The sequence below is a fragment of the Podarcis filfolensis genome (genome assembly GCF_964270895.1).
Source record: "Podarcis filfolensis genome assembly, chromosome: 13".
In the NCBI taxonomy this organism is placed as follows: Eukaryota; Metazoa; Chordata; class Lepidosauria; order Squamata; family Lacertidae; genus Podarcis; species Podarcis filfolensis.
The window spans coordinates 34,389,301-34,413,155 of record NC_139615.1 but is presented as its reverse complement, the minus strand read 5'-3'; the positions used below and the strand labels follow the sequence as shown (position 1 = coordinate 34,413,155).

The window sequence follows — 23,855 nt, the reverse complement described above, 5'->3', positions numbered from 1 at the left end:
AGCAAAGTTCTTAACCCGAGATACTATTTCTGGGTTAGCGGAGTCTGTAACCTGAAGCATATGTAACCTGAAGCATATGTAACCCGAGGTACCACTGTACTGATATTATTTAGCATTACCTGAATTGTCAGAAGGGGAAATTCTTTGGTTTTCCTGAGAGCAGTTCACATGCTCCTTCATCAAATGTTGATTTACCAAGCTGATTGTTGCCCAGTCATAAAAACAATGGCAGATTTGAATTCCTCACGCCCAAAAATATATTTTTAAGGTTCCCATCCCCACTGAAGAAAGGTGCAAAAATTAAGTTTCACCCCCTAAAACGTCATCGACCTGGTGTGTGGAGATCAACATGGCCACACCTAAGGTAGACAGTGGGGTTCAAATGCTCCCAGCTCAGGCCTTGTATTCTCATCTGGGTTGATTAATTCATCAACATTGGGCAAACCATCCCATGCCTAGGCCTGAGTTTACAGATGGGGATGTGAGGGCAGCTTTGTTTGCTTTGAAAATAAATCGATTTCATTTGAGTTAACAAAGCTGCTGCTCAAGAAGAACTGACAGAGTTTGCTAATTATGGGAGTTTAACTGGGAGAGAGAAAGGAATGGTGACTGGGAGGCCTTCCATTGGGATTGGTAGTTGGACCTCGGGACTTTCTGAAGTTTCCTCGCCCAACAAATCCAGTCTCACTCACCCACACAGTGTCGTTTTTCATGTTGATGGTGGAGGAGTTTGTCCTGAGAAACAGCGTGGCTTTCCCATCCACCTTCACGCGGTCAAAGTTGTTGTAGTCCTACATTTCCATGGGGGGGGGGTGGATAGGAAAGAGCGAGCATATCAAAAAGCAGCAACATAAACTCTTTTTCCAATGTACTCCCACCCACTGATCACAGGAAGATGCCTTCGAATGAGAGACCCTTTCATTGAACATCCTGATTTGCTGACAAACAGCTCACTTGGAGGTTAGATTACATTCTGTCGTTATTGAGAAATTTGTTTCGGTTTGTTTACAGGGCAGTTATACGGCGACCAGCATCCGTCCTGCATTCAACCCAATTTGCTTTTATGAATCTTCCCATCCCATCATTCATTCATCCCAGTCACTTTCCAAGCCACAACAAGTCTCAGTTTGTATGTTTTTTTCATAGTGGGTTTGTTGTACTAGGGAGAAGGATGCCTTTTCACCCACTTTAAATTGCGCAAAGTGGATGTTCTGGAATGTTCCAGAACTGTCAGGGACCATGAAGAGGAGGGCTGCACTGAGGAAGAATAGTGGGAATCTCCCCCTCCCCTGATCCTGATCCTGAATCTTCCCAGGAGCAGGAGGACAGTATAGATTTGGAACAGTGGGTTGCAGAGGGGCATAGTTCAGAAGGCAGAAGCTGGGAAATACTGGATGGGGAACAGCTAGGAGAAGAAAGACTGGGAGAGAGAGAGTTAACAGATTCACAGTCTCTGGACAGAATCCACCTACCTCCCCCAAACTCCCAGAGAGTTCAGAAAGTGTCAGAACAGAAAGTGTAGAGGCTACAAACTCAGATCACAAGACATAGAAGTGACGTAGATTAATAGGGATGGGGGGAGTGTGATCCTTAATTGGGAGCACCGCCATTTCTAGGAGGTCTTTGTTCTCTAGCTGTGATTATTAAAGATTCTAACTGGTAAGGCGTTCTTTCATTTGATCTCTTATCAACTGCCGGGGGGGGGGCAGTTGCCTGACAAGAACATTCCCTCTCTCGTTAACCAGAGAAAATCCTTGCGAGGGGTCAGAACGAGCGTCTACCTCGATGAACGTGCTGTTCCAGACCCGGGCACGAACGATCACGTTTGTCACATCTGCAGCATCCCACAAGGGGCACTCGAACCAGATACAGCGACATGTTCCTTTGGAACAGCTCTGGAAACAAAGGAAGGGGGTGGATATTTCAGACAGGTGACAATCCCAGCCCTACCAGGAGATGACAGCGGGGTTTGGACCTGGGAACATTACCACTGAGCTACAGCCCAGGAAAACTACAAGTCTCTCCACACCACCAGGGACACTTTTGTACATCTTTCTTAGGTCCCCCCACCTTTCTTCCTAAACCAAATGCAGTAGCTCAGATGGTAGAGGTTGAGACTCTTAATCTCAGGGTCAGGGGTGTGAGCCCTACATTGGGGAAAAGATTCCTGCATTGCAGGGGGTTGGACTAGACGACTTGTGTTCCTTTCCAACTCTACAATTCTATGTGAAATGTAGGTGGGTTCCCACAAGGCAACACACAGAGATAACAGCAAGAACCTTTATTGAACTAACAGAACTGGACAACAGGGGCAAAGCAACTGCTTATATACATTCCTGAAGGCCTGGGCCACTCCCACTCCCAACGTGATTGGCTGTCTAAACTTCCAAGCTGCCAATCATGACTTAGAGTTTAAGGGCCAATGGCAGAGGCCCAAATCCTGAAATGTTCTGTGATTGGATCTAATGTATTGAATCGGAATAGAGGGGCTCATAATCCTTAGTCCAGACTCAGGCAAACACAGGACCCACCAAATACATAACACTATGATTCTATGATCTGGAGGTATGGTGCAGGAATAAATGGCCGGTTATTAATTTGGAGGCCTTCCCATAGGTACAATCTGAAACATTTGCATTTTCCCCCCCAGTTGCCCTATAGGACATGGGGATATAGTCCAATTGAAGATTATATCTGAAAATAGTCCAGAGGTGAAAAGGGTGCCCAGATCCCTAGAACTACTAAGCTATTTCCTGCCTGAAAAAATGTACCACTCCCATCCAACCACTCACTGGCTAGATTTGGATGGTTATAACTTGATTTAATAAGCTCTGATCTGACAAAGATTTGTGCCCATGGATGGAAACTATGGAAACCATAGTTTCCAGGTTGGGACATACCTGCTCCTGAAAAGCCCCCCTGAGCAGAAGTGGAAATGACACAAGATGGCCAAAATGCTCACCAGTAAGGTTTCTGACTTGGCTTTTTTGGAAGCTGGCAAGGTGACGGGAAGCTCACGCTTTGGAGATGTTTGCAGATCGCGCTTCCTCCGTGCTGAGGTCCTGCTCCAGTCGTGTAGCTGGGAAAGGAGAAGAACTGGTCAGCTTTCTCTTCCTGAAAAAGCATGTGCTCAAGAAGGCTATCCTCTCCTGTCGCACAACACAACTTGAGAACCACTGGTATAGCTAGTAAAGGTAAAGGATCCCTGGACGGTTAATTCCAGTGAAAGGTGACTATGGGGTTGCAGCGCTCATCTCGCTTACAGGCCAAGGGAGCCGCCGTTTGTCCACAGACAGCTTTCCGGGTCGTGTGGCCAGCATGACTAAACTGGTTCTGGCACAACAGAACACCGTGACGGAAACCAGAGCTCACAGAAATGCCGTTTACCTTCCCGCCACAGCAATATCTATTTATCTACTTGCACTGGTGTGCTTTAGAACTGCTAGGTTGGCAGGAGCTGGTACAGAGCAATGGGAGCTCACCCCGTCGTGGGGATTCGAACCGCCGACCTTCTGATCGGCAAGTCCAAGAGGCTCAGTGGTTTAGACCACAGATCCACCTGCATCCCAGGTATAGCTAGTAGAAATAGCTACACACAGTACATGGTGGCAGGCCAAGGTGGAAGGTGTAGCCCATTGAAAAGGGTACAAAGAAAAAGAGAGAGAATGCAGAAGGGAGAAAGGGCTCGCACTGGAGATCAGACTCACTGTGAGGTTGCGGTTGTTGATGACTTCCCCGGGGGGTACGCAGAGCCGACTCTCGTTCCCACTCCTTTTCACCAGGATCTGAGTTGGGTACAGCAGCCATTTCCCATTGCTGGCCTCATAAGGCCATTCGAAGCCTAGCGTGATTGTTCCTGAGGATCCTAAAGACTCGCCTTTCGTGGTCACCTAAAAGACACAGGCCAGGGGACAAGCTGAAGCCCCCTTTCAACCTCTGGTTGTGGTAGAAACAGTACAAAGAAGGACAACTCGGAGAGCAGCGGAGCAGAGGTCGCCCTGAAGAAAACCCTAGGCAAAAGCGTGGGGACAGGACAGGAGTTTATAAAACACACTCGGTGTCAAGATTATTCAATTTCAGCTAAAAAGATAGTTAAACTGTTGGTGTGTCTGTGTGGCAACACCAGCCAGAATCCTGTACACTCAGAAATGGAAAGAAGGAGAAGTACCAACCAAGGAGGTAAGCTTCAAAAATAAATGGACTATCCAGAAATGGCAAAACTGACAGCCAAAATAAGAGATAAAAGAGCCAAACATATTTGGGAAGACAAGGTGTAATAAATCAGTGCCAATACAACAGTTTCAAAAAACAAGGTCAAGGTATAAGAGCATATAGGAATTTGCCTTATACTGAGTTGGTGAATCCAGTTCAGTCCAGGCTGACTGGCAACCATTCTCCAGGTTTTCAGATTGAGGTCTATCCTATCCCTACCTGGAGATGTCAAGGATTATTATTATTTTATTACTATTTATTAAATTTATATAGTGCCCTATATAGGTCGCAGGGCGGTTCACAGAATCTGCATGCAGGACTGATCTTCAACCACTGATCTATTGCCCTTCCTCAAAGAACCAGATTTGGGGGGAAATGTCAAGAATCCATTTCAACCAATTAGTTTACCCTTCTGTTTCAGGCACAAACAGGAAGGGAAAGAGATCTTTTCAAATATTTGGCTTAACATTTTGCACTGGGAGAAATAAGCCGACACACATGCCCTTCGGGAACCCTCTGTCTTGTGCTTGTACTCTCAACTCTAAAAATTAACAACTCACATTGGGATGGATTCAATCCTAGATTGTCTTAGTTGCTTTCTAGACAAGGGATCAACGGCCCTGTGTGGAATCCAGCTCAAGTAAACAAGCCCATGTGGGTTTTTAACCATCAAGAGACTCAGGAGCAATTTTGGGATACCTCAGTTGGTAGAACATGAGATTCCAGGACTAGATGATCCTTGTGATCCCTTCCAACTTTATGATCCTATGCTTCAATTTTAAAGAGTATTAGCCTCACCTCTCAAGGAAGGTCCTTACCTGGAAGTCAAATTCGATGGGACTGCCTACATCTTCCTCATGCTTCATGGCTGACTCGCCCATGACTGTCCCACTGAAATGCGTCTGGAGCCAACGGTTGACTCTGCCATGGAGAGAGGAACACCGTGAGAGGTGAGAAGGATGAAAAAGTTTACAAAGTGAGGAACCGGGCTCTGTTCACAACTTGGTTGAGCGGGTCACACTTTCCTAATTTAGTCAATGGGAAGTATAACCTACTAGAATTCATTTAGGAAATGTCTGCAATATAGATTTATACTGCTGTCAGGCCTACTCGACTACCAAATATGCTAATCATAGAATCCTGGGAACTCAAGCAACTTCATAAAACAATATGGGGAACTATGAGAGTCAAGAGTAGACTCCCAGTACATTTCCGAGCACAATTCAAAGTATTGGTGCTGACCTCTAAAGCCCTAAATGGCCTTGGCCCAGTATACCTGAAGGAGCGTCTCCACCCCCATCGTTCAACCCAAACACTGAGGTCCAGTGCTGAGGGCCTTCTGGCGGTTCCCTCACTGCAGGGAACCAGGCAGAGGGCCTTCTCGGTAGTGGCAGCCGCCCTGTGGAACACCCCCCATCAGATGTCAAGGAAATAAACAGCTATCTGACTTTTAGAAAACATCTGAAGGCAGCCCTGTTTAGGGAAGTTCTTAATGTTTGATGTTTTATCGTGTTTTTAATATTCTGTTGGGAGCCGCCCAGAGTGGCAGAGGGCCTTCTTGGTAGTGGCACCCGCCCTGTGGAACACCCTCCCATCAGATGTCAAGGGAGATGAAGAACTACACAACTTGTGTGTGTGTGTCCCCGAAGTGAGTTTGATGGCATGGGTAATTGCGGCAGTCTGGAAGCTCCCTGGGTTTGTTATGAGGAGGTAGAGGTCTCAGCATAACAAACATCCCACTTTACAATCTCATCTTGAGAGGCATTTGTATACAGTCAAACCTTGGTTCCCGAATGCCTCCGTTATTGTACGTTTTGGCTCCTCAACGTCCCAAACCCGGAAGTAACTGCTCCGGTTTTTGAATGATTTTCAGAAGCCGACTGTCGGACGCGGCTTCCGTTTTGAGTTTCCCTATTGTATGGAGGCTTCCGCTTTCAGTTTTTGGCTGTCAAATGTTTCAGAAGTCAAACGGTCTTCCGGAATGGATTACATTCCACAACCAAGGTTTGATTGTATCGCTTCTTTTTTTAACCCAAGTCAAACATCGCGGTGGATACGCACATGCTCAAGGAAGCATCAATGGTGTAGTCTACCAACAGGACTGCCGACACGGGTGCGAGATCTTCTTGATAGCTGATCCTATCAGGGACAGGACATTGTTCAGAGAGGTCAGTCGCAGCCTCTAAGATGGGATGCTTAACAGTCAACAAATACAGCGCCCCTTCCCTCCTCAGTAAAGTCATGCGAGAAGCCCCAGGCCATGTGGGGTGAGTCCACACAGAGGTCCCTCCCCACGCCAGTCCTACTAGGGTTGGCCCAAGACTTTGCGGCACCTGAGGCAAACCACAAAATGGTGTCCTACCCACCAGGGAAGAAGGAGTGAGTGAAGAGCTACATTGGGAACAATTTGGGGAATCAACTCAACCTTGCCAGGTGTTTGGAGTGGGATTCAAAGGTTGTTGCAGGGAAAGGGACCCACCCTGAATCATGTCAGGTGGGTGCAGACCCTAGGAGACCCCAGAGGACACCCCCTGCCATTTAGGAGAAGACTGGAAGCACCTCCTATTCTCCAAGAATCTTCTGTATTTTGGGGGTTGCCGAGGAGGTGACAGATCCAGCCTCCAAGGAGTGCACCAAAGCCGTCGCTGCCACCACAGCAATGGAGCAACAGTGGGCGACGCGTTCCTTGTGCGGCTCATGTGGATTTTGCCACCCAAGGCAAAATCCTACCTTGCTGCATGGGTGGACCGGCCCTGCAGCCCTTCAGTCAATAACCAAGTAAAATGTAAAGGTGAAGGTAAAGGACCCCTGGACAGTTAAGTCCAGTCAAAGGCAACTATGGGATTGTGGTGCTCATTTCGCTTTCAGGCCAAGGGAGCCGGCGTTTGTCCACAGACAGCTTTCCAGGTCGTGTGGCCAGCATGACTAAACCGCTTCTGGCACAACAGAACACTGTGACGGAAACCAGAGCGCATGGAAACGCTGTTTACCTTCCCGCCGCAGTGGTACCTATTTATCTACTTGCACTGGCATGCTTTGGAACTGTTATACCCAAGTACACTAGTACTGACTGTGCACATTCCCATTTCCCACCACAACTATTTAGCCCCAGGGAGAAGACTCACGTGGAAGGCTCCACCTGCACGGTGACATCTTGAGTGTTTAGCGTAACTCCAGTAACTTCAAACGTGATAGTCAGCTCTGCCTGGAAAGGAGGCAAGAGTGCACAAACTGGTTACCCAGCATGCTTTGCTGCAGGTTGCAGAAGCAAATCAGAAGAACCAGCATTTCAACTACTGGTCAAATAAGGGGATATAAACCTAACACTGCAGCAGCAACACCCTACATATGGAACTCCCTCTTAGTAGATATTCATTTATCTCCCCACACCCCGCCCTCAGCAGCACTCTTTAAATATAAAAGGAAAATGTTTTTATTTTACCCACTGTGTGGTATAGTACTCTGTTACCACTGATGGGTGATACTTTGATGGGATTTGATAGGTTTTTAACTATTGTACTTTTTTAATCGGATGGGTAAGGTGCAAAAATGTTGCAGAAACAAACAGAAACCATACATTTAAAAAAAACCCAAACATAAATAAATAAGAATAAAAATGTGCACCCCACCACCGAGACCATTCCATTGTGTAAGTATCCAACCTCCCAAAATTTTAACACCTCTTGCGATGGTTTGAGCCCTTTCCATTTTAGCAGTACAGATTCTACAAACACCTTCCTTATCTCCTCAAAATTGTTTCTTCTGCATATTCCCTGTCTACAAAGATCATTCCTGAGGAATAATTACTCTGGTACAGTATGTCTGCTCTTCCTCAATGGCACACTGGGGCTGTGTACACACAATACATTTAAAAGACACCCCCCTCCCGCCGAGAATCCTGGAAATTGTAGTTTACCCCAGAAAATATGAACACCCACACCATACATTGAGAAAACATTGAACACCCATTTAGAGCACAGGGCTTCCTGCTCAAAGGGTTCTAAGAAACGTAGTTTACCCCTCACGGAACTATGATTCCCCAGCCCCCTTAGCAAACCACAGTTCCTGGGATTCTCTGTGTGGGCGAGAGAGCGCTTTAAATGTGAATGCAAGCTGGGAGCAGGTCAAAGGTTCCAGTGTTTTGTTATTTCCAAGTCCCAAGGGTCACTAAGGCGGCCAAGGCCTGAACACATCTTTTGTGCTGGATGAGATGTCACAGTTTGGGTCTCCCACTTCGGAACCCTCGCCTTTCTGAAACACCTGGACCCAAAACAACTCACCCGCTGGTCCATTTTGAAAGGGTTGCCAAGCTCACATATCACCGTCTCCTCGAACCTGCAGGTGCCGCTCTGAAGAAAGAAAAGGCCACCTTGCTGAATATTGCCTTATTTCATCAGCATTTCGACACTTCTGTACAAAAGCAGACTCAATGTGGTGCAGCAAATGTTGCACTCAGACAGGGGCAACTTCCACCAGCCCCATTGTCAGGAGTCCAGTTCCCAGCTTGCTAACACAGTGAGCGTAGTTAACTAAAAAAGGATGCTTTATTGTCAAAGCAAACAGATAACTCTGGACAGCTTTAACACAGCCTCTGCCACCATCAATCAAGATGACCCTTCTGAAGACTGCTTCCGGCGTGACCAGAAGCAACTGAACTTTTGCTTCATTCGTCTTTTGTTTTGCTTCCTATCTTGCAGCCCTCCCATTCGGCGAGACCTCGGACTCAGTGGGCCAGCTCCCGCCTCTTCCCCATTCTCTGAGAGGCTGTCTCTTTTCCGCCTGTTTGTTCTTTGAATGTGTTCTAGCCATTCCCTTATCAGCTCTCAGCCATTCCCTTATCAGCCAGCATTCCAAGGGGTGGGGGAGTTGGCACTAGCCAATGCTCATCCTGCATGGAGGTTAATCCTCTCTGTTCCTGGCTGCTTTCTTCAGCTGGCTGCAAACCATCCCTGGGAGCTGGCTCATTCATGACACCCATCAAGTCATGGCCAAGGATGATGGGGCAGTGTATGGAAGGTCCAAGGTTTTCCCCACTAACCCCAATCCAAACCCTCCTTCCCAGTCCTTAGATGGCCTTAGTAGGTTGCCAGATTAACCTGCCTAACAGCTGAATACTATTATTCTATGCCACTTACCACTGGTCCTGTTAGCTAGGGATGATGGGAGTTGTAGTCCCAAAACATCTGGAGGGCTGAGTTTGCCTATGCCTGGAATAGGGCATCTTTGTATATATTCATATATATATATATATATATATATATATATATATATATATATATATTCCTCTTTACAATATACCGTATTTTTCGCTCTATAAGACGCACCAGACTACAAGACGCACCTAGTTTTGGGAGGAGGAAAACAAGAAAAAAAATATTCTGAACCTCAGAAGCCAGAACAGCAAGAGGGATCGCTGCGCAGTGAAAGCAGCAATCCCTCTTGCTGTTCTGGCTTCTGGGGTAGCTGCGCAGCCTGCATTCGCTCCATAAGACGCACACACATTTCCCCTTACTTTTTAGGAGGGAAAAAGTGAGTCTTATAGAGCAAAAAATACGGTATATATTCCTCTTTACAGTGTTTTGTGTACTTTTTTCTTTTCAGATCACTTTATTGCTTCATAATTGATTTTTTTTTTGAAAAATCATATATATATTCTCCTTATTTTTATATAAAAAGGGGGGGTGGAGTCTCTCACCGGCCGGACAGAGGAAGGTAGCAGAGAGGGCGGGAACGTGATGTTGAGAAAAGCCTCGTGAGCATCTTCTCCATTCGTGGGTGACGACGGTATATTTGTGACGCTGATGCCCAGGTTCAGCTTCTTGACATCCCGGCTGTACTGCAACACCTGCATCCCATTCCGCCTGCATCAGGGGAGATGGCACAGATGGGAGGGGGGTGGCCAGAGGCAGAGCAGGGCTGTCCACCTACCCACTTCCTAGTTATCTCTCTGGAGCTGCCAGGGAAAGAACGTCAGACGTGCAAAGTCTGCGTGCTGCTGCCCCTAGTGGCGAGCCAGTGAGGGTGCAAAGGGAATGTATTTCTCACCTGGGCAACTTCTGGTTCTGGTCATTTAAAAAGACAGCCTTAATCTTCAGGTTGCTGTTGCATTTGTCGTCTGTTCCACATTGCTTCTTGAACTGAATCTGAAAGCGGTAGAGTTGTTGCTATTGTTACAATCTATTCGGGTTTTTTAAATTTCTTCATCAGCAATTATATACAAGTAAACCACAGAAAGTATCAAACTAGTACCTATACATACAATAATAAACTATATATAGTGGTACCTTGGTTGTCAAACGGCCTGGTTCCCGAACAAATTGTCTTCTGAACGCTGCAAACCCGGAAGTGAGCGTTCTGGTTTGCAAACATTTTTCGGAAACTGAACGTTCGACGTGGCTTACAAATGAGTCCAGGAAACTCCTGCAGCCAATCAGAAGCCGCGCCTTGGTTTTCAAATGGTTCCGGAAGTCGAACAGAAGCAGAAGGGATTAAGTTTGACAACCAAGGTGCCACTTGTAATACCATAATATTTCTACTTGCTCCATTGCTTCCTGTGAACAAGGCACACCGGCATGGTGTAGCTATCTAACCAGCTGGCGTAAGAGCTTTCCATGCAGATCTACCACCCTGGGCTGGATCTACAATGATCTGGAAAACGGTATATTAAAAAAAGTAGTCTAGTTCTCAATACAAGTTTACATTGATGACCGATCGCTGCTCCACAGCACCCTCTGGTGTCACATTTTATAACGCGTTTTAACGTTTTAACTGACTGGTGTAGATTAGTCCCTGCTTGGCTCCCTGGTTCACACATAACATTCAGCCAAACCATTGCTAAGCATGAACAAAGGAGAGAGCAGGTGTTTGGGGACTGAGAGGAAAAATTGCTGTCTCTGAACTACCCAGAGCTAAGCCGCATCTTGGCTTAACCATTACATCCAAACCTGCAAAAGGTCAACAAAAACTATTTCTCAATCTTTAGGTAAGAATGTTTGTATCTGTGCCACAGAGGTGAGAGGTGCATCTGTGAATGAAACCACCATTTTATTTCGGAGCAAGCCAGCCAGTCACTCCAAAGCCAGGATTCACCTAGAGCAGTTGTGATGGTCACTCTGACCCCATCAAACATCCAAAGAACTAAGAGCTGCAGGGATGTGTGGGATTTGAGGTCGTGTAAGAAGAGAAGAAGAAGAGTTTAGATTTGATATCCCGCTTTATCACTACCCAAAGGAGTCTCAAAGCCGCTAACCTTCTCTTTTCTCTTCCGTTCCTCCCCCACAACAAACATTCTGTGAGGTGAGTGGGGCTGAGAGACTTCAGAGAAGTGTGACCAGCCCAAGGTCACCCAGCAGCTGCATGTGGAAGAGCAGAGACGCGAACCCGGTTTCCCAGATTATGAGACTACCGCTCTTAACCGCTACACCACACTGGCAATGGCAATATGTTGCAAGTGGGGCTGGATTGAGTTTTGATGAGGCCCTAAGCTACTGGAGGTAATGGGACTTTTTATATGTCCTTTGCCAACAACAAATTGTCACTGTTTTTTGTGTTGAATATATGCTATATGGTAATTTATGGACCTAATAGGTATCTCAAGCCATTTGCACATGTTGCGAGGCAACCAGTCCATGCAGAATGTAGGCACCCTATATATAGAAAGGAGCAAACCAGTTATATTTTAGGGAGCAGGCGAGCAGGCGGGGCCCATTACTTACATCATAGGAGCCTACACAACACAAAACACTGCTGCTGTATGTAGGTTTTATTTTATTTGTTTTTTATCTTATATTTTGGAAATGTACATCCAGTTTTTTTCCTTTACATTTTTTGGGGGCTCCCAAGAGAGTGGGGCCCTAAGCTATAGCTTGTTTGGCTTATACGTAAATCAGGTGTATAACTTGCAAGCCATCTTGAAGATCAGTCAACCGAATGGCAGAATATCAACCATCCAAACAAAATAAATATTGCGCTGTGAAGGGTCTCCCAAATTTTGGCTGGGCCTCTTGACATATTTGACGCAAAACACGAGCACATGTCAAAGTCATCACACGACGACTGCACAAATGCCAGCATCGCGGCAAACTAGTCTACCTGCATGAGCCAAAGCAACTCATTTTTCAGGATGTTATTTTGTTCTGTCTTTAAAATGATGGTGAACAGGCTTTCCCACCAGATGGTGCCAGAGGGCAAATTGGATGCTGGATCTACGAAGGCTGATGATGGGAAACCAGAGGCAATTTCTCACAGATATTTGTCTGCGTTTGTACATATGTGTGTGCATGTACATAACTCACCTTAGTGTGCATGTGTTACCCGTTTGCAAGAGACCCCGACCTGCAGTCGGCTTAAACTTAAACTGCTGGACCAAATTTAGGAATATGCACAGACATTCTAACTGATGCGGGGGAAGGAGCCAGCAAAAGGAATGTTGGCAAATAGAACTGGCAAAGCTAACATCAATTAGAAGGTATTAGTCAAATCAAAAATTAAAAAAGGAATGGAAATGTTTCGAAGATTATATGTTAAAGTATTGTTCTAAGAAATATATGCTAATATTCTTACAATAAAAATGTAAAGTATATGTGTGAATTGGAAAAGAAAAGAGATAAAAGAAGTACAAATAATGATATATTTGGAGAATGCAAGGATAAATGTGGAGATAGAGATTTAAAGAAGTTGAATTGTGGTGGAGGGAAGCTGCGGGTGGGTGGCTAGAGTACTGTACAACAAGTATATTTGTTTTCAATGTTTTTGAACTGTTTTTTTTCCTTTGTAAATTTCGTTTTTTCTGTTGATGTTCTGTTTTTGCTGTGTTATTTAAATAAATGATATTTTATTTTATTTTTTTAAAAAGAACATTGGCAAATAGAGCAGCGCCTGTGGCATAACTGAAAGGTCGGTGCAATTAGCAGAACGTGGGGAGATCCTAGGGGCAGAAAGAAGAGCAGTATGGGAAAACCTAGCTGTCCCGCCACACTGAGCAACCCAGCAGAAGGCAGAAGGCAGGGGAAGGAGACAAAGAAATTCAACAGCGAATGAGCTTGCACAAAGCGGGGCGATTTTGGGGAGGGGAAATGCTTTGGATTACTGCATGGCGCTCACCTCAGTCTGATTCTCACGGGATTGATCCTCGTTCAAGACAGGAAACGCATCGAGCGAGCGCAGGCCCAACTGGAACCGCATGGGCTTCTCGGCAAGGGAATAGTTCATGGAGAACGCAATGGGGTGCAGCTTGTCTCGCATATCAGCCTGCAAGGCAAGGGAAGAGTTCATTGCAGAAAGCCCTCCACCCAGTTCTGGGTGATTGTACTCTGTCGAGGAATTTGAAAGCTCAGAGGGTCATCTCCAAGGCCGTCTTTAGCAGATGTGACGCCGGGTTTGCAAATATCCGCCCAGTGCCTCCAAATTACCATGGATAGTGTTGGGGTGGCCGTAGCTGCGCACTGAAAGCCATTGGGGGGGCGCAAGTCTCCCCCATGCTGCTGCGGGACAGTGATCCCCGCAGAGGCTTGTGAGTGAAGTTGCCCCCCCCCAAGCCTCCTCGTGAGGAGAGATCCTAACAGAGGCTTGGGAGGGAAGCTGCAGGCCCACCAGCCTTATGGTTGGTGGGGAACAGCTGGCGGGCATGCAGGGAAAGGGGAGGGCGCCGGCAAAGGCGCGCAGCTCCCCCACTTGCTAGGGCGGCCCTGAGAGGCTGGCACCCTGGCTCAATGCACCACTAAGCCCTATGGAAAAGACGGCTCTGGTCATCTCCCTTCTTGCAACCCACAATCACATTTGTGCAAAATAATCAAAGTACCAGCGTACATTGCAGATTATTCTAGTAGCAAACACATTATGCCCAGTCCTGTTTAGGGAAGCTTTTAATGTTTAATAGATTATTGTATTTTAATATTCTGTTGGAAGCTGCCCAGATTAGCTGGGGAAACTCAGCCAGAGGGGCAGGGTATGTATGTATGTATGTATGTATGTATGCATGTATAAATAAATAAATAGGCAATGTTTCGCTCACTCCCAGCTATCCAAATGCATCGCTTAAATTGCCCACTGCCCTCGCCTTACCCGCAAGAGGACTTCCAAAGTCTGACACTTCTCCCTTGGCATGGAAAACTGTCCCTTGTAGACTGCAGACTGTGTCCTGGCAAAATATACCCGAGGAGGACGGCGGTCCCGGTCAGCTTCCACCAGGTAGTTCAACTCTGAAATGAGACGTGGAGGGGAAGTGATAGGGTAGGGAAAACAGGCCAGAGGCACTGCCAAGACTGAGCAGGCAAACTGAGGCACATGTGCACCCCACTCCCTCCACCCAGAAGCAGCCTGTCCCATTTTGCCGCCTGAGGCAAAACAGGAAAGCGCTGCTCCCGTCATCTCCACCCCCCATCCCGTCGAATCCTCGCTTACCGGGGGAGCATGTGATGGATAAATTAAAAAAGGAGTTCCTCTATGGAGGTATCCCTCCCAGAAACCCAGTTGAAAAGGATGCAGGCTCCATGTGAAAACAGAAGCCTTTATTGAAATACAAACAGGCAGAGGGACAGCCTCGAAAATAAGGAGGTGGCAGTGAAGAATCGCACCCAAAGCAATGTTTCTTACACCCTTGGTGATTTCATTTCACCAGCCAAAGGATTACAGCAATCTCGGCAGTTGCCACCAAATGTTACCATCCTGAACCAACCAAAATCATTTTAGTCTGCAGGTTGTTAACATCCTGTGATTAAAATCATTTTTCAATGTCTTTAATAACATCCTGTGATTAAAATCATTTTTTCAATGTCTTTAATAGGACTATGGCTCATTTTCCTGTTCATTAATTGTCTCCCACTATCCTCTTTTGTCGGCAATTCAAGGTTAATCACAACGGCCATGCCTAGATGATTCCCTTCTCTTGCGTACAATGGCCGCCATAGATTCTAACAGTTTATGCTTTTTCCATGTTCTGGGAGGGACATTTGCTACATACAGTACCTGAAAACAACTAGTTCTGTACTGTAAAAAGTAAGCAGGCACAGGCCTTTTCAGTGTGAGCCATAGAAAAGAAAACGCAATGACCAAAACGATACAGTTTATGAAATTATTGTTTTCTCCGTCACTTGGCAGCTTCTGGCGAGATCTCGTGAGATCTCGCAGAACTCTCACGAGATCTTGCCGGAAGCTGCAGCCATCGCTGTCACGTGACCCCAGTAGCAACAGGGGTGGGCCGTGTGCCCGCGGGGTCGGTGCCCTATGGGATTCTGCCGCCCGAGGCACCTGCTTCACTCTGCCTCCTGGATGGGCCGGCCCTGCCTCTACCTCAGCTCGGCTGTTGCATTCTGGGCCTAAGCCCCTGGTAAGGGCTAGGTTCAAGTTGAAGTTCTGAGAAAGCTCCAGAATGGAAAATGAGCTCTGGGTGCGATTTATTTATTTATTTATTTATTTATTTATTTATCTATCCATTCAATTTCTGCCCTGCTCTTCCTCGTGAAGCAGTGCCGGTAACGGTTTAACCTGAACCCGGGAAAAGGCAAGACTGAATGAGGAAGGTGCCTATGGGCATATCCAGAATGCCCACATACATTTAGGAGCGACAGTTCAAGCTCAGGGCTTGTGTGGCTGTCAGAGGATGAGCCCCAGATCTTCTCTCCTGAAAAATAAAATCCCTCTCAAATGGAACTTCTACTCACTTATGGTTTCCTTGTATGTTGGGTTTCCTGCACTTTGGGAATAGGAGAAGCAGAGCTGCACCTTGATGCTGTTAGTCGAGGAGGTAGGGAGGGAAAGGAGAGAGAAAGAAAGAGAGAAATGTGATTGACCTGGAAGTCTTGGAGCAGGATGAGATGGGAGTAAACACAGATTCCTCCAGGCAGGGGTGTAGACCACATAACACCGGTCTTGAAAGACCTACATTGGCTCCCAGTATGTTTCCGAGCACAATTCAAAGTGTTGGTGCTGACCTTTAAAGCCCTAAACAGCCTCAGTCCTGTATACCTGAAGGAGCGTCTCCACCCCCATCGTTCTACCCGGACACTGAGGTCCAGCTCTGAGGGCCTTCTGGCGGTTCCCTCATTGCGAGAAGTGAGGTTACAGGGAACCAGGCAGAGGGCCTTCTCGGTAGTGACTCCCGCCCTGTGGAACGCCCTCCCACCAGATGTCAAAGAGAACAACAACTACCAGACTTTTAGAAGACATCTGAAGGCAGCCCTGTTTAGGGAAGCTTTTAATGTTTGATGCATTACTGTATTTTAATATTTTGTTGGGAGCCGACCAGAGTGGCTGGGGAAGCCCAGCCAGATGGGCGGGGTATAAATAATAAATTATTATTATTATTAAGATCAAGGAGCAATATGCATGCCATTCTGACTTCCTCACAGAAGGAAGGTGGATAATAATAATAAAAACCCAAATAGTCCCAAACATCAGCAGTGGCTTTGGATAAGTCAGCCGTGAGGGAAAAGAATTCTGCAGACGCTTGGGGGTACATTAACTGTCCCTTTTTAAGTCTCCTCTCACCTGAGCAGTAGGATGTTTTCTGAGCACATGGAGATTTGCATTTATTGTGGCACTGCATTGCAAATTATTATTATTATTATTATTATTATTATTATTATTATTATTATTATTGTATAACCATAAGATTATTGCATTATTTTAGAAGGGGTGCGGTTGTCACTCTAAGAAGAAGAAGAAGAAGAGTTTGGATTTGACATCCCGCTTTATCACTACCCGAAGGAGTCTCAAAGCGGCTAACATTCTCCTTTCCCTTCCTCCCCCACAACAAACACTCTGTGAGGTGAGTGGGGCTGAGAGACTTCAGAGAAGTGTGACTGGCCCAAGGTCACCCAGCAGCTGCATGTGGAGGAGCGGGGAAGCGAACCCGGTTCACCAGATTACGAGTCTACCATTCTTAACCACTACACCACACTGGCTCTAAGGAAGGAATCCTGCACTTCTCAGTTTGCTGCTGCCTCCAGGCAAACCAAAACAGAGCAGTGATCACTTTTTAAAGGGAGGAGCAGAAGCACAAACCTATTCTGAAGCCACAGCAACCAGCCTTGGAAGGGTCTCCTCTAAACACCCAGTGTACAATGGCAGCCTAAAGATGTTTTGTATTGAAATGCATTCCTTGGATGCTCTTGTTATAGGGCTGTGATGAATTTTCTTGAGCAGCAAATGGTATTTTGGGGGCATGGAGTTTTCTTTGAAAGAGCAGGAGTTCTCCCCCGCAGGAGAGGGAACTCCATTATTATTATTATTATTATTATTATTATTATTATTAATCCACAATTCATCCCCTTTCCTTCATTACATATCTTTAGGTGCCAGGCAAAAACGTTTCTCTATAACCAGGCCTTTGCCTGATTGAACAAGTTATGTTCAGGAAAGTTTTTAATGTTTGATGTTTTATCACATCATTATCATTATCATTAATTCTGTTGGGAGCCACCCAGAATGGCTGGGGAAACCCAGCCAGGTGGGTGGGGTATAAATGATGATGATGATGTTGATGATGATTATCTTTTAAATGTGTTTGTGGGACAGAGGGTGTTATTAGTTTGTTTTTGCTCTATTATGTATTTTGTGCATGAAATTTACATGAGAAATGCGACCAGGGAGAAGAGTCAGCAGAAGAAGATTGGAAGAAATTTAAGGACTATTTACAGAAACATTGCAAAATTAATGAACTTTGAAAGATGCTGGATTGAATTTATGTGGTCTCTAGCTGTTATGATAAAAAGAACTCGGATAAATATTGTTTAAGTTATAAAATTTAAAAAGTTGATTGGAAAATAAGGTGTTAGTTAAAAGGAATGTTAAGAGATTAGGATTTGCTGGATAATCAATTTGAACTAGAAAACAAGAAGGGGAGGTATGAGGAAGTCAAAGAAACATGTTATTGAAAATTGATATTGAAATTGATTTGTTTTTAATATTTTCTTTTTCGTTTTCTTTTTTGTTTGTATAAAATTGAAAACTTGAATAAATATTTATTAAAAAATATATATTATGTATTTTGTGTTTTCATTCTGTATTTCTATGTTGTCGACTGTGATCTTTGGATAAAGGGTGGTATACAAATTATTATTATTTATTATTATTATTATTAATTATTATTGAAATAATCCAAAGGAGGCAACTCTGCCACATCTCTATAAAGCTTGCTCCAGTGCGCTATACTGCTCTTAGCGACAGATGTTTTCTTCATTCACATTTAATCTGAATCCCGCCCTTTCTTGTGTAAACACTCCTGCTTCTTGTCCCGCACTCGGCAGGGAGGGCAAACAATTGTTCTCCTGATTCTTTCCGACATCCCCTTAAACAAGCTGAAAATTGGCAGCGTGCTCCCCTTTCATCTTCCTTTCCTTAGGCTAAATATAACCAGTTCCATCGCATTTCTGCCGTCACACGCCTTTCAAAGAGCCCTGGCACCCGGGCAGGCGGGTGAGGAGAGAGAACTGCGAGGAGAGAACATAGATGGAAGCTTTTACCAAGAGTCTTCAGTACAGCTGTTTGGGTCCAACGTGGTCGGGGTAACCGTGAACGACTTGTCTAAGATGTTGATCACTGGACGGGCTCTGCAGAGAGATATGAGACAAAAGGGAAATAAGTGGGGTACTGTTTAAGGATATTATTATTAATTGAATTCATGTACCACCCTATAGGGGCGCGGGTGGTGCTGTGGGTTAAACCACAGAGCCTAGGACTTGCCGATCAGAAGGTCGGTGGTTCGAATCCCCGCGACGGGGTGAGCTCCCGTTGCTCGGTCCCAGCTCCTGCCAACCTAGCAGTTCAAAAGCACGTCAAAGTGCAAGTAGATAAATAGGTACCGCTCCGGCGGGAAGGTAAACGGCATTTCCGTGCGCTGCTCTGGTTCGCCAGAAGCGGCTTAGTCATGCTTTTTTTTTAAAGTAATATTTATTAAAGTTTTAAAGGTTACAAAAAGAAAAAAGAGAAAACACCAAACTAAGCAAAAACAAGACAACACATCATAATAAGGAAAAAGGAAAAAAAGAAAAAGAAAGAAAAAACAGAAAAATAGAAACAATTAAAAAACACAGCGAACCTTCCCATAACTTATCTTTCATTTGCTTGTTTCCTTGACCTCCTCACACCTCCCTTTTTTGTATTCTAGTTCGGTTAGCTATTTCAGCAAATCCTTTCCATCTTTCCCAGTTTTTGACCTATAATTTATCTTAATATAATGTAACTTTACTTTCCCTCCTTTCACCAATTAACAGTCTATTTTTACTTAATCCTTTATAACATTTCTGCTACAACCACATAACTTCATTCCAACATCCTTCTAACATTCCTTAATTTTACAATGTTTCTGTAAATAAACTTTAAATTTCTTCCAATCTTCTTCCACCGACTCTTCTCCCTGGTCTCGGATTCTGCCAGTCATTTCCGCCAGTTCCATGTAGTCCATCACCTTCATCTGCCATTCTTCCCGGGTGGGTAGATCTTGTGTCTTCCAGTACTTTGCAATAAGTATTCTTGCTGCTGTTGTAGCATACATAAAGAAAGTTCTATCCTTCTTTGGCACCAATTGGCCGACCATGCCCAGGAGAAAGGCCTCTGGTTTCTTCAGAATGGTATATTTAAATACCTTTTTCATTTCATTATAGATCATCTCCCAGAAAGTCTTAATCCTTGGGCATGTCCACCAAAGGTGAAAGAATGTACCTTCTGTCTCTTTACATTTCCAACATTTATTATCGGGCAAATGATAAATTTTTGCAAGCTTGACTGGTGTCATGTACCACCTGTAGATCATTTTCATTATATTCTCTCTTAAGGCATTACATGCCGTGAACTTCATACCTGTGGCCCATAACTGTTCCCAGTCAGCCATCATAATATTATGTCCAACATCTTGTGCCCATTTAATCATAGCTGATTTCACCGTTTCATCCTGAGTGTTCCATTTCAACATCAAGTTATACATTCTTGACAAGTTCTTAATTTTGGGATCTAACAGTTCTGTTTCCAATTTTGATTTTTCCACCTGGAAGCTGATTTTTTTATCCAAATTATATGTCTCCATTATTTGGTAATAATGGAGCCAGTCTCGCACTCTATTTTTTAGTTTTTCAAAACTCTGTAGTTTTAATCTATCTCCCTCTTGTTCCAAAATTTCCCAATATTTCGGCCATTTGGCCTCCATATTGAGCTTTTTCTGAGCCTTCGCTTCCATTGGTGAGAAGCGGCTTACTCATGCTGGCCGCGTGACCCGGAAGCTGTATGCCGGCTCCCTCGGCCAATAAAGCAAGATGAGTGCCGCAACCCCAGAGTCGGTCACGACTGGACCTAATGGTCAGGGGTCCCTTTACCTTTACCGCCCTATACCCGGAGGTCTCAGGGCGGTTCACAGAATAAAATCAAGATATAAAACCACAAAATACACAACAAAAATTAAAACAACAACCCAGTAGCCCCCCCCTAACAAAACACATCTTAAAAGGGCATAGGATGTAAATCAGATCAAGCAAAGGCCTGGTTAAAAAGGAATGTTTTTGTCTGGTGCCTAAAGGTGTACAATGAAGGCGCCAGGTGAACTTCCCTGGTGAGAGCATTCCACAGACTGGGAGCCACTGCAGAGAAGGCCCTGTTCTTGTGTTGCCGCCCTCCGTACCTTTCAAGGAGGAGCCACATGAAGAAGATGATCTCAGGGTCCAGGTAGGTTCATATGGGTTGAGGCGGAGTCCATTTTACATGGAATTTGGTGGTTCTGAACTAATTGAGCTTTGGTTGCACTGGACTGCCATTTGCATCAAGCACCTGCTTACAGAATCGTAGGACTGTAGCATTGGAAGGGAACCCGAGGGTCATCAAGTCCAACCCCCCTGAAAATCAGGAATCTCAGCTAAAGCATCCATGACAGATGCTACCCAACCTCTGCTTAAAGGCTTCCAAGGAAGGCGAGTCTGCATTCCACTGTCAAACAGCTCCTACTGTCAGAAAGTTTTTCTTGATGTTTCGTCAAAATCTCCTTTCTTGTAACTTGACGTTTGCACATCGGCAAGTGTTTTAAAAAGCAGCCTGATTAACTATATGCAAATATTATAAACGTATATAGTATATACAGTGGTACCTCAGGTTACATACGCTTCAGGTTACAGACGCTTCAGGTTACAGAATCCACTAACCCAGAAATAATACCTCAGGTTAAGAACTTTGCTTTAGGATGAGAACAGAAATCGTGTTTTGGCGGTGCGGCGGCAGCGGGAGGCCCCATTAGCTAAAGTGGTGCTTCAGGTTAAGAACAGTTTCAGATTAAGAACGAACCTCCAGAATGAATTACTTAACCCGAGGTACCACTGTATAACAAAGATCAAGTCCCATGCAGTACTATATACCTTTGGCAAAATGGTATAATTAGCAAAACATAAGTATTTTTAATACAGTTATTTTTTTATTTTGTTTTGTTTTGTTTTTTGTTTGGCTTCTAAGTGGTTATAGTACATATCTGTTTATATGCTGGTTACTTTAGGAAACCTGGAATGTATCCATGCGTAATATTGTACGTAAGGTAAAAAGGTAAAGGCAAAGGACCCCTGGAAGGTTAAGTCCAGTCAAAGGGGTTGCGGCGCTCATCTCACTTTTAGGCCAAGGGAACCGGCATTTCTCTGTAGACAGCTTTCCGGGTCATGTGGCCAGCAGGACTAAACCGCTTCTGGTGCATGGAAACGCTGTTTACCTTCCCGCTGCAGAGGTACCATTTATCTACTTGAAGTGGTGTGCTTTTGAACTGCTAGGTTGGCAGGAGCTGGGATAGAGCAACAGGAGCTCACCCTGTTGCGGGGATTCGAACTGCCGACCTTCCGATCGGCAAGCCCAAGAGGCTCCGTGGTTTAGACCACAGCGCCACTCACGTCCCTATAGTACGTACAATCGTGTGTGCAATAATGCATATAAAATGCAATGACTGTTTTAGTGGAAATAGTAAAAAAGAAGCTCACCTCATTGAGTGTTGGTTCTGACCTTTAAAGCCTTAAATGGCCTCGGTCCAGTATATCTGAAGGAGCGTCTCCACCCCCATCGTTCAGCCCAGACACTGAGGTTCATCACCGAGAGCCTTCTGGTGGTTCCCTCACTGCCAAGTTACAGGAAACCAGGCAGAGGGCCTTCTCTGTAGTGGCACCCGTCCTGTGGAACGCCCTCCCACCAGATGTCAAAGAGAACAACGACTGCCAGACTTTTAGAAGACATCTGAAGGCAGCCCTGTTTAGGTAAGCTTTTAACGTTTGATGCATTACTGTATTTTAATATTTTGTTGGAAGCTGCCCAACAAAATATTATTATTATTATTATTATTATTATTATTATTATTAAGCCGCAATATGCATGCCATTCTGACATCCTCACAGAAGGAAGGTAGATATTAATACACAATAATAATAAAAACCCAAATAGTTGCAATCATCAGCAGTGGCTTTGGACAAATCAGCCATGAGGGAAAAGAATTCTGCAGACCCTCAGGAGTACATTATCTGTCCCTCTTTAAGGGTCCTCTCACCTGAGCAGTAGGATGTTTTCTGAGAGTGTGCCCACCAAGAGATCGGGGTAGGCGTTTCCGTCCACATCCATTCCGCCGCTGAAGGAGTAGCCAAAGGTCTTGATTCCGGGTCCGATGTCTTCGCCGCTGATAACCTGCAGAGGAGGAGCAAATGAGGGAGGAGGAATGGCAGCCATCAAAAGGAGAAAGATCTATGTTGTGAGCTGTGCCTCAAGGTTGATGGTGCCTTGGCCAAGCAGGTTGGGTTGGTGTGGGAGAGAGCAGGACTGCCACTAATGTCACCAGGCTATACCTTGCTTTCAAACGGAGATTGCCTGCAACCAGTGTTCTTCATCCACACCCTGTTGGACTACAACTCCCAACAACCCCAGCCAGCGTAGTCAAGGATGATGGGAGTTGCAGTCCAACAGCATCTGGGGACCCTGGATCGAACAACAGTGGTCTACACAAACAGCTCTCCAGAATTTTAGACAGGGATTTTGTTTAAAGACAGGTTGTGTTTTTGGATATTCTGTTGGAAGCCATCCAGAGTGGCTGGGGCAACACAGTCAGATGTGTGGGGTACAAAAAATATATGGTTCTTATTTCCCAGGCCTATCTGGAGATGCCGGGAATTGAACTCACAGCCTTCTGCATGCAAAACATGTCCTCTACCGCTGAGCTATGACCCTTCTGTAGCTGGGGATGGTGCAGATCCATAATGGGCACTTAGCCTAGAACTGCAGCCCCTGCAGCGGATCCATGTTGTGGGCCAAGCTCTGCTGAAACCCAGTCCCTGACTTCCTAATGCCTGCAGGTTTGCTGCATTAGCTGCAAAATGTGGGGAAGGCATTGCATGCGATCAGAGGCAGTTTCCTTGCCTAGCATGGAGGAGAAAAATGATGAAGAGGAACAAGCAAGGTGAGCTTACCTGCTGGGGCTTATCAATAAGCCCTCCTGCACCACTGTGGTAGATGTAGACCTTTCCTGAACCTTCAAAAGGAGCTCCAACTGCGATATCTATGGAGGAAAGGAGGGAGGATAAGGGTCAGGTGGACTCGTTCGTCGTCTTCCCAAAGGAGGCATCTAAAAGAAACCTACAGCTGCTTTTCAAAACAAATCTCGCTAAAATCTCCCATTGCCAGCAACAGCCTCCAAAGTGTAGAACTAT

The 23,855-nt window shown here is 45.3% G+C and overlaps 1 protein-coding gene across 2 annotated transcripts in view; it reads right to left on the bottom strand.

The window, feature by feature from the left end:
- The window catches only part of ITGA3 (integrin subunit alpha 3), a 90,102-nt gene that overhangs the window by 11,421 nt on the left and 54,826 nt on the right, over positions 1-23,855 (bottom strand). For both annotated transcript variants that reach the window (XR_014540990.1, XM_083582550.1), the window contains exons 8-23: positions 23,616-23,704; positions 22,706-22,839; positions 18,675-18,761; positions 15,873-15,940; positions 14,275-14,411; positions 13,315-13,461; positions 10,258-10,355; positions 9,908-10,073; positions 8,493-8,561; positions 7,338-7,417; positions 6,274-6,351; positions 5,031-5,133; positions 3,708-3,890; positions 2,963-3,079; positions 1,782-1,895; positions 693-791 (exon numbers count right to left, since the gene is read on the bottom strand). Coding sequence is in view for 1 of the 2 variants with exons in the window: in XM_083582550.1 (XP_083438676.1) it covers positions 693-791; positions 1,782-1,895; positions 2,963-3,079; positions 3,708-3,890; positions 5,031-5,133; positions 6,274-6,351; positions 7,338-7,417; positions 8,493-8,561; positions 9,908-10,073; positions 10,258-10,355; positions 13,315-13,461; positions 14,275-14,411; positions 15,873-15,940; positions 18,675-18,761; positions 22,706-22,839; positions 23,616-23,704 (1,769 nt within the window). In the remaining variant the exon portion in view is untranslated. The remainder of the gene's footprint in view (positions 1-692; positions 792-1,781; positions 1,896-2,962; positions 3,080-3,707; positions 3,891-5,030; positions 5,134-6,273; positions 6,352-7,337; positions 7,418-8,492; positions 8,562-9,907; positions 10,074-10,257; positions 10,356-13,314; positions 13,462-14,274; positions 14,412-15,872; positions 15,941-18,674; positions 18,762-22,705; positions 22,840-23,615; positions 23,705-23,855) is intronic.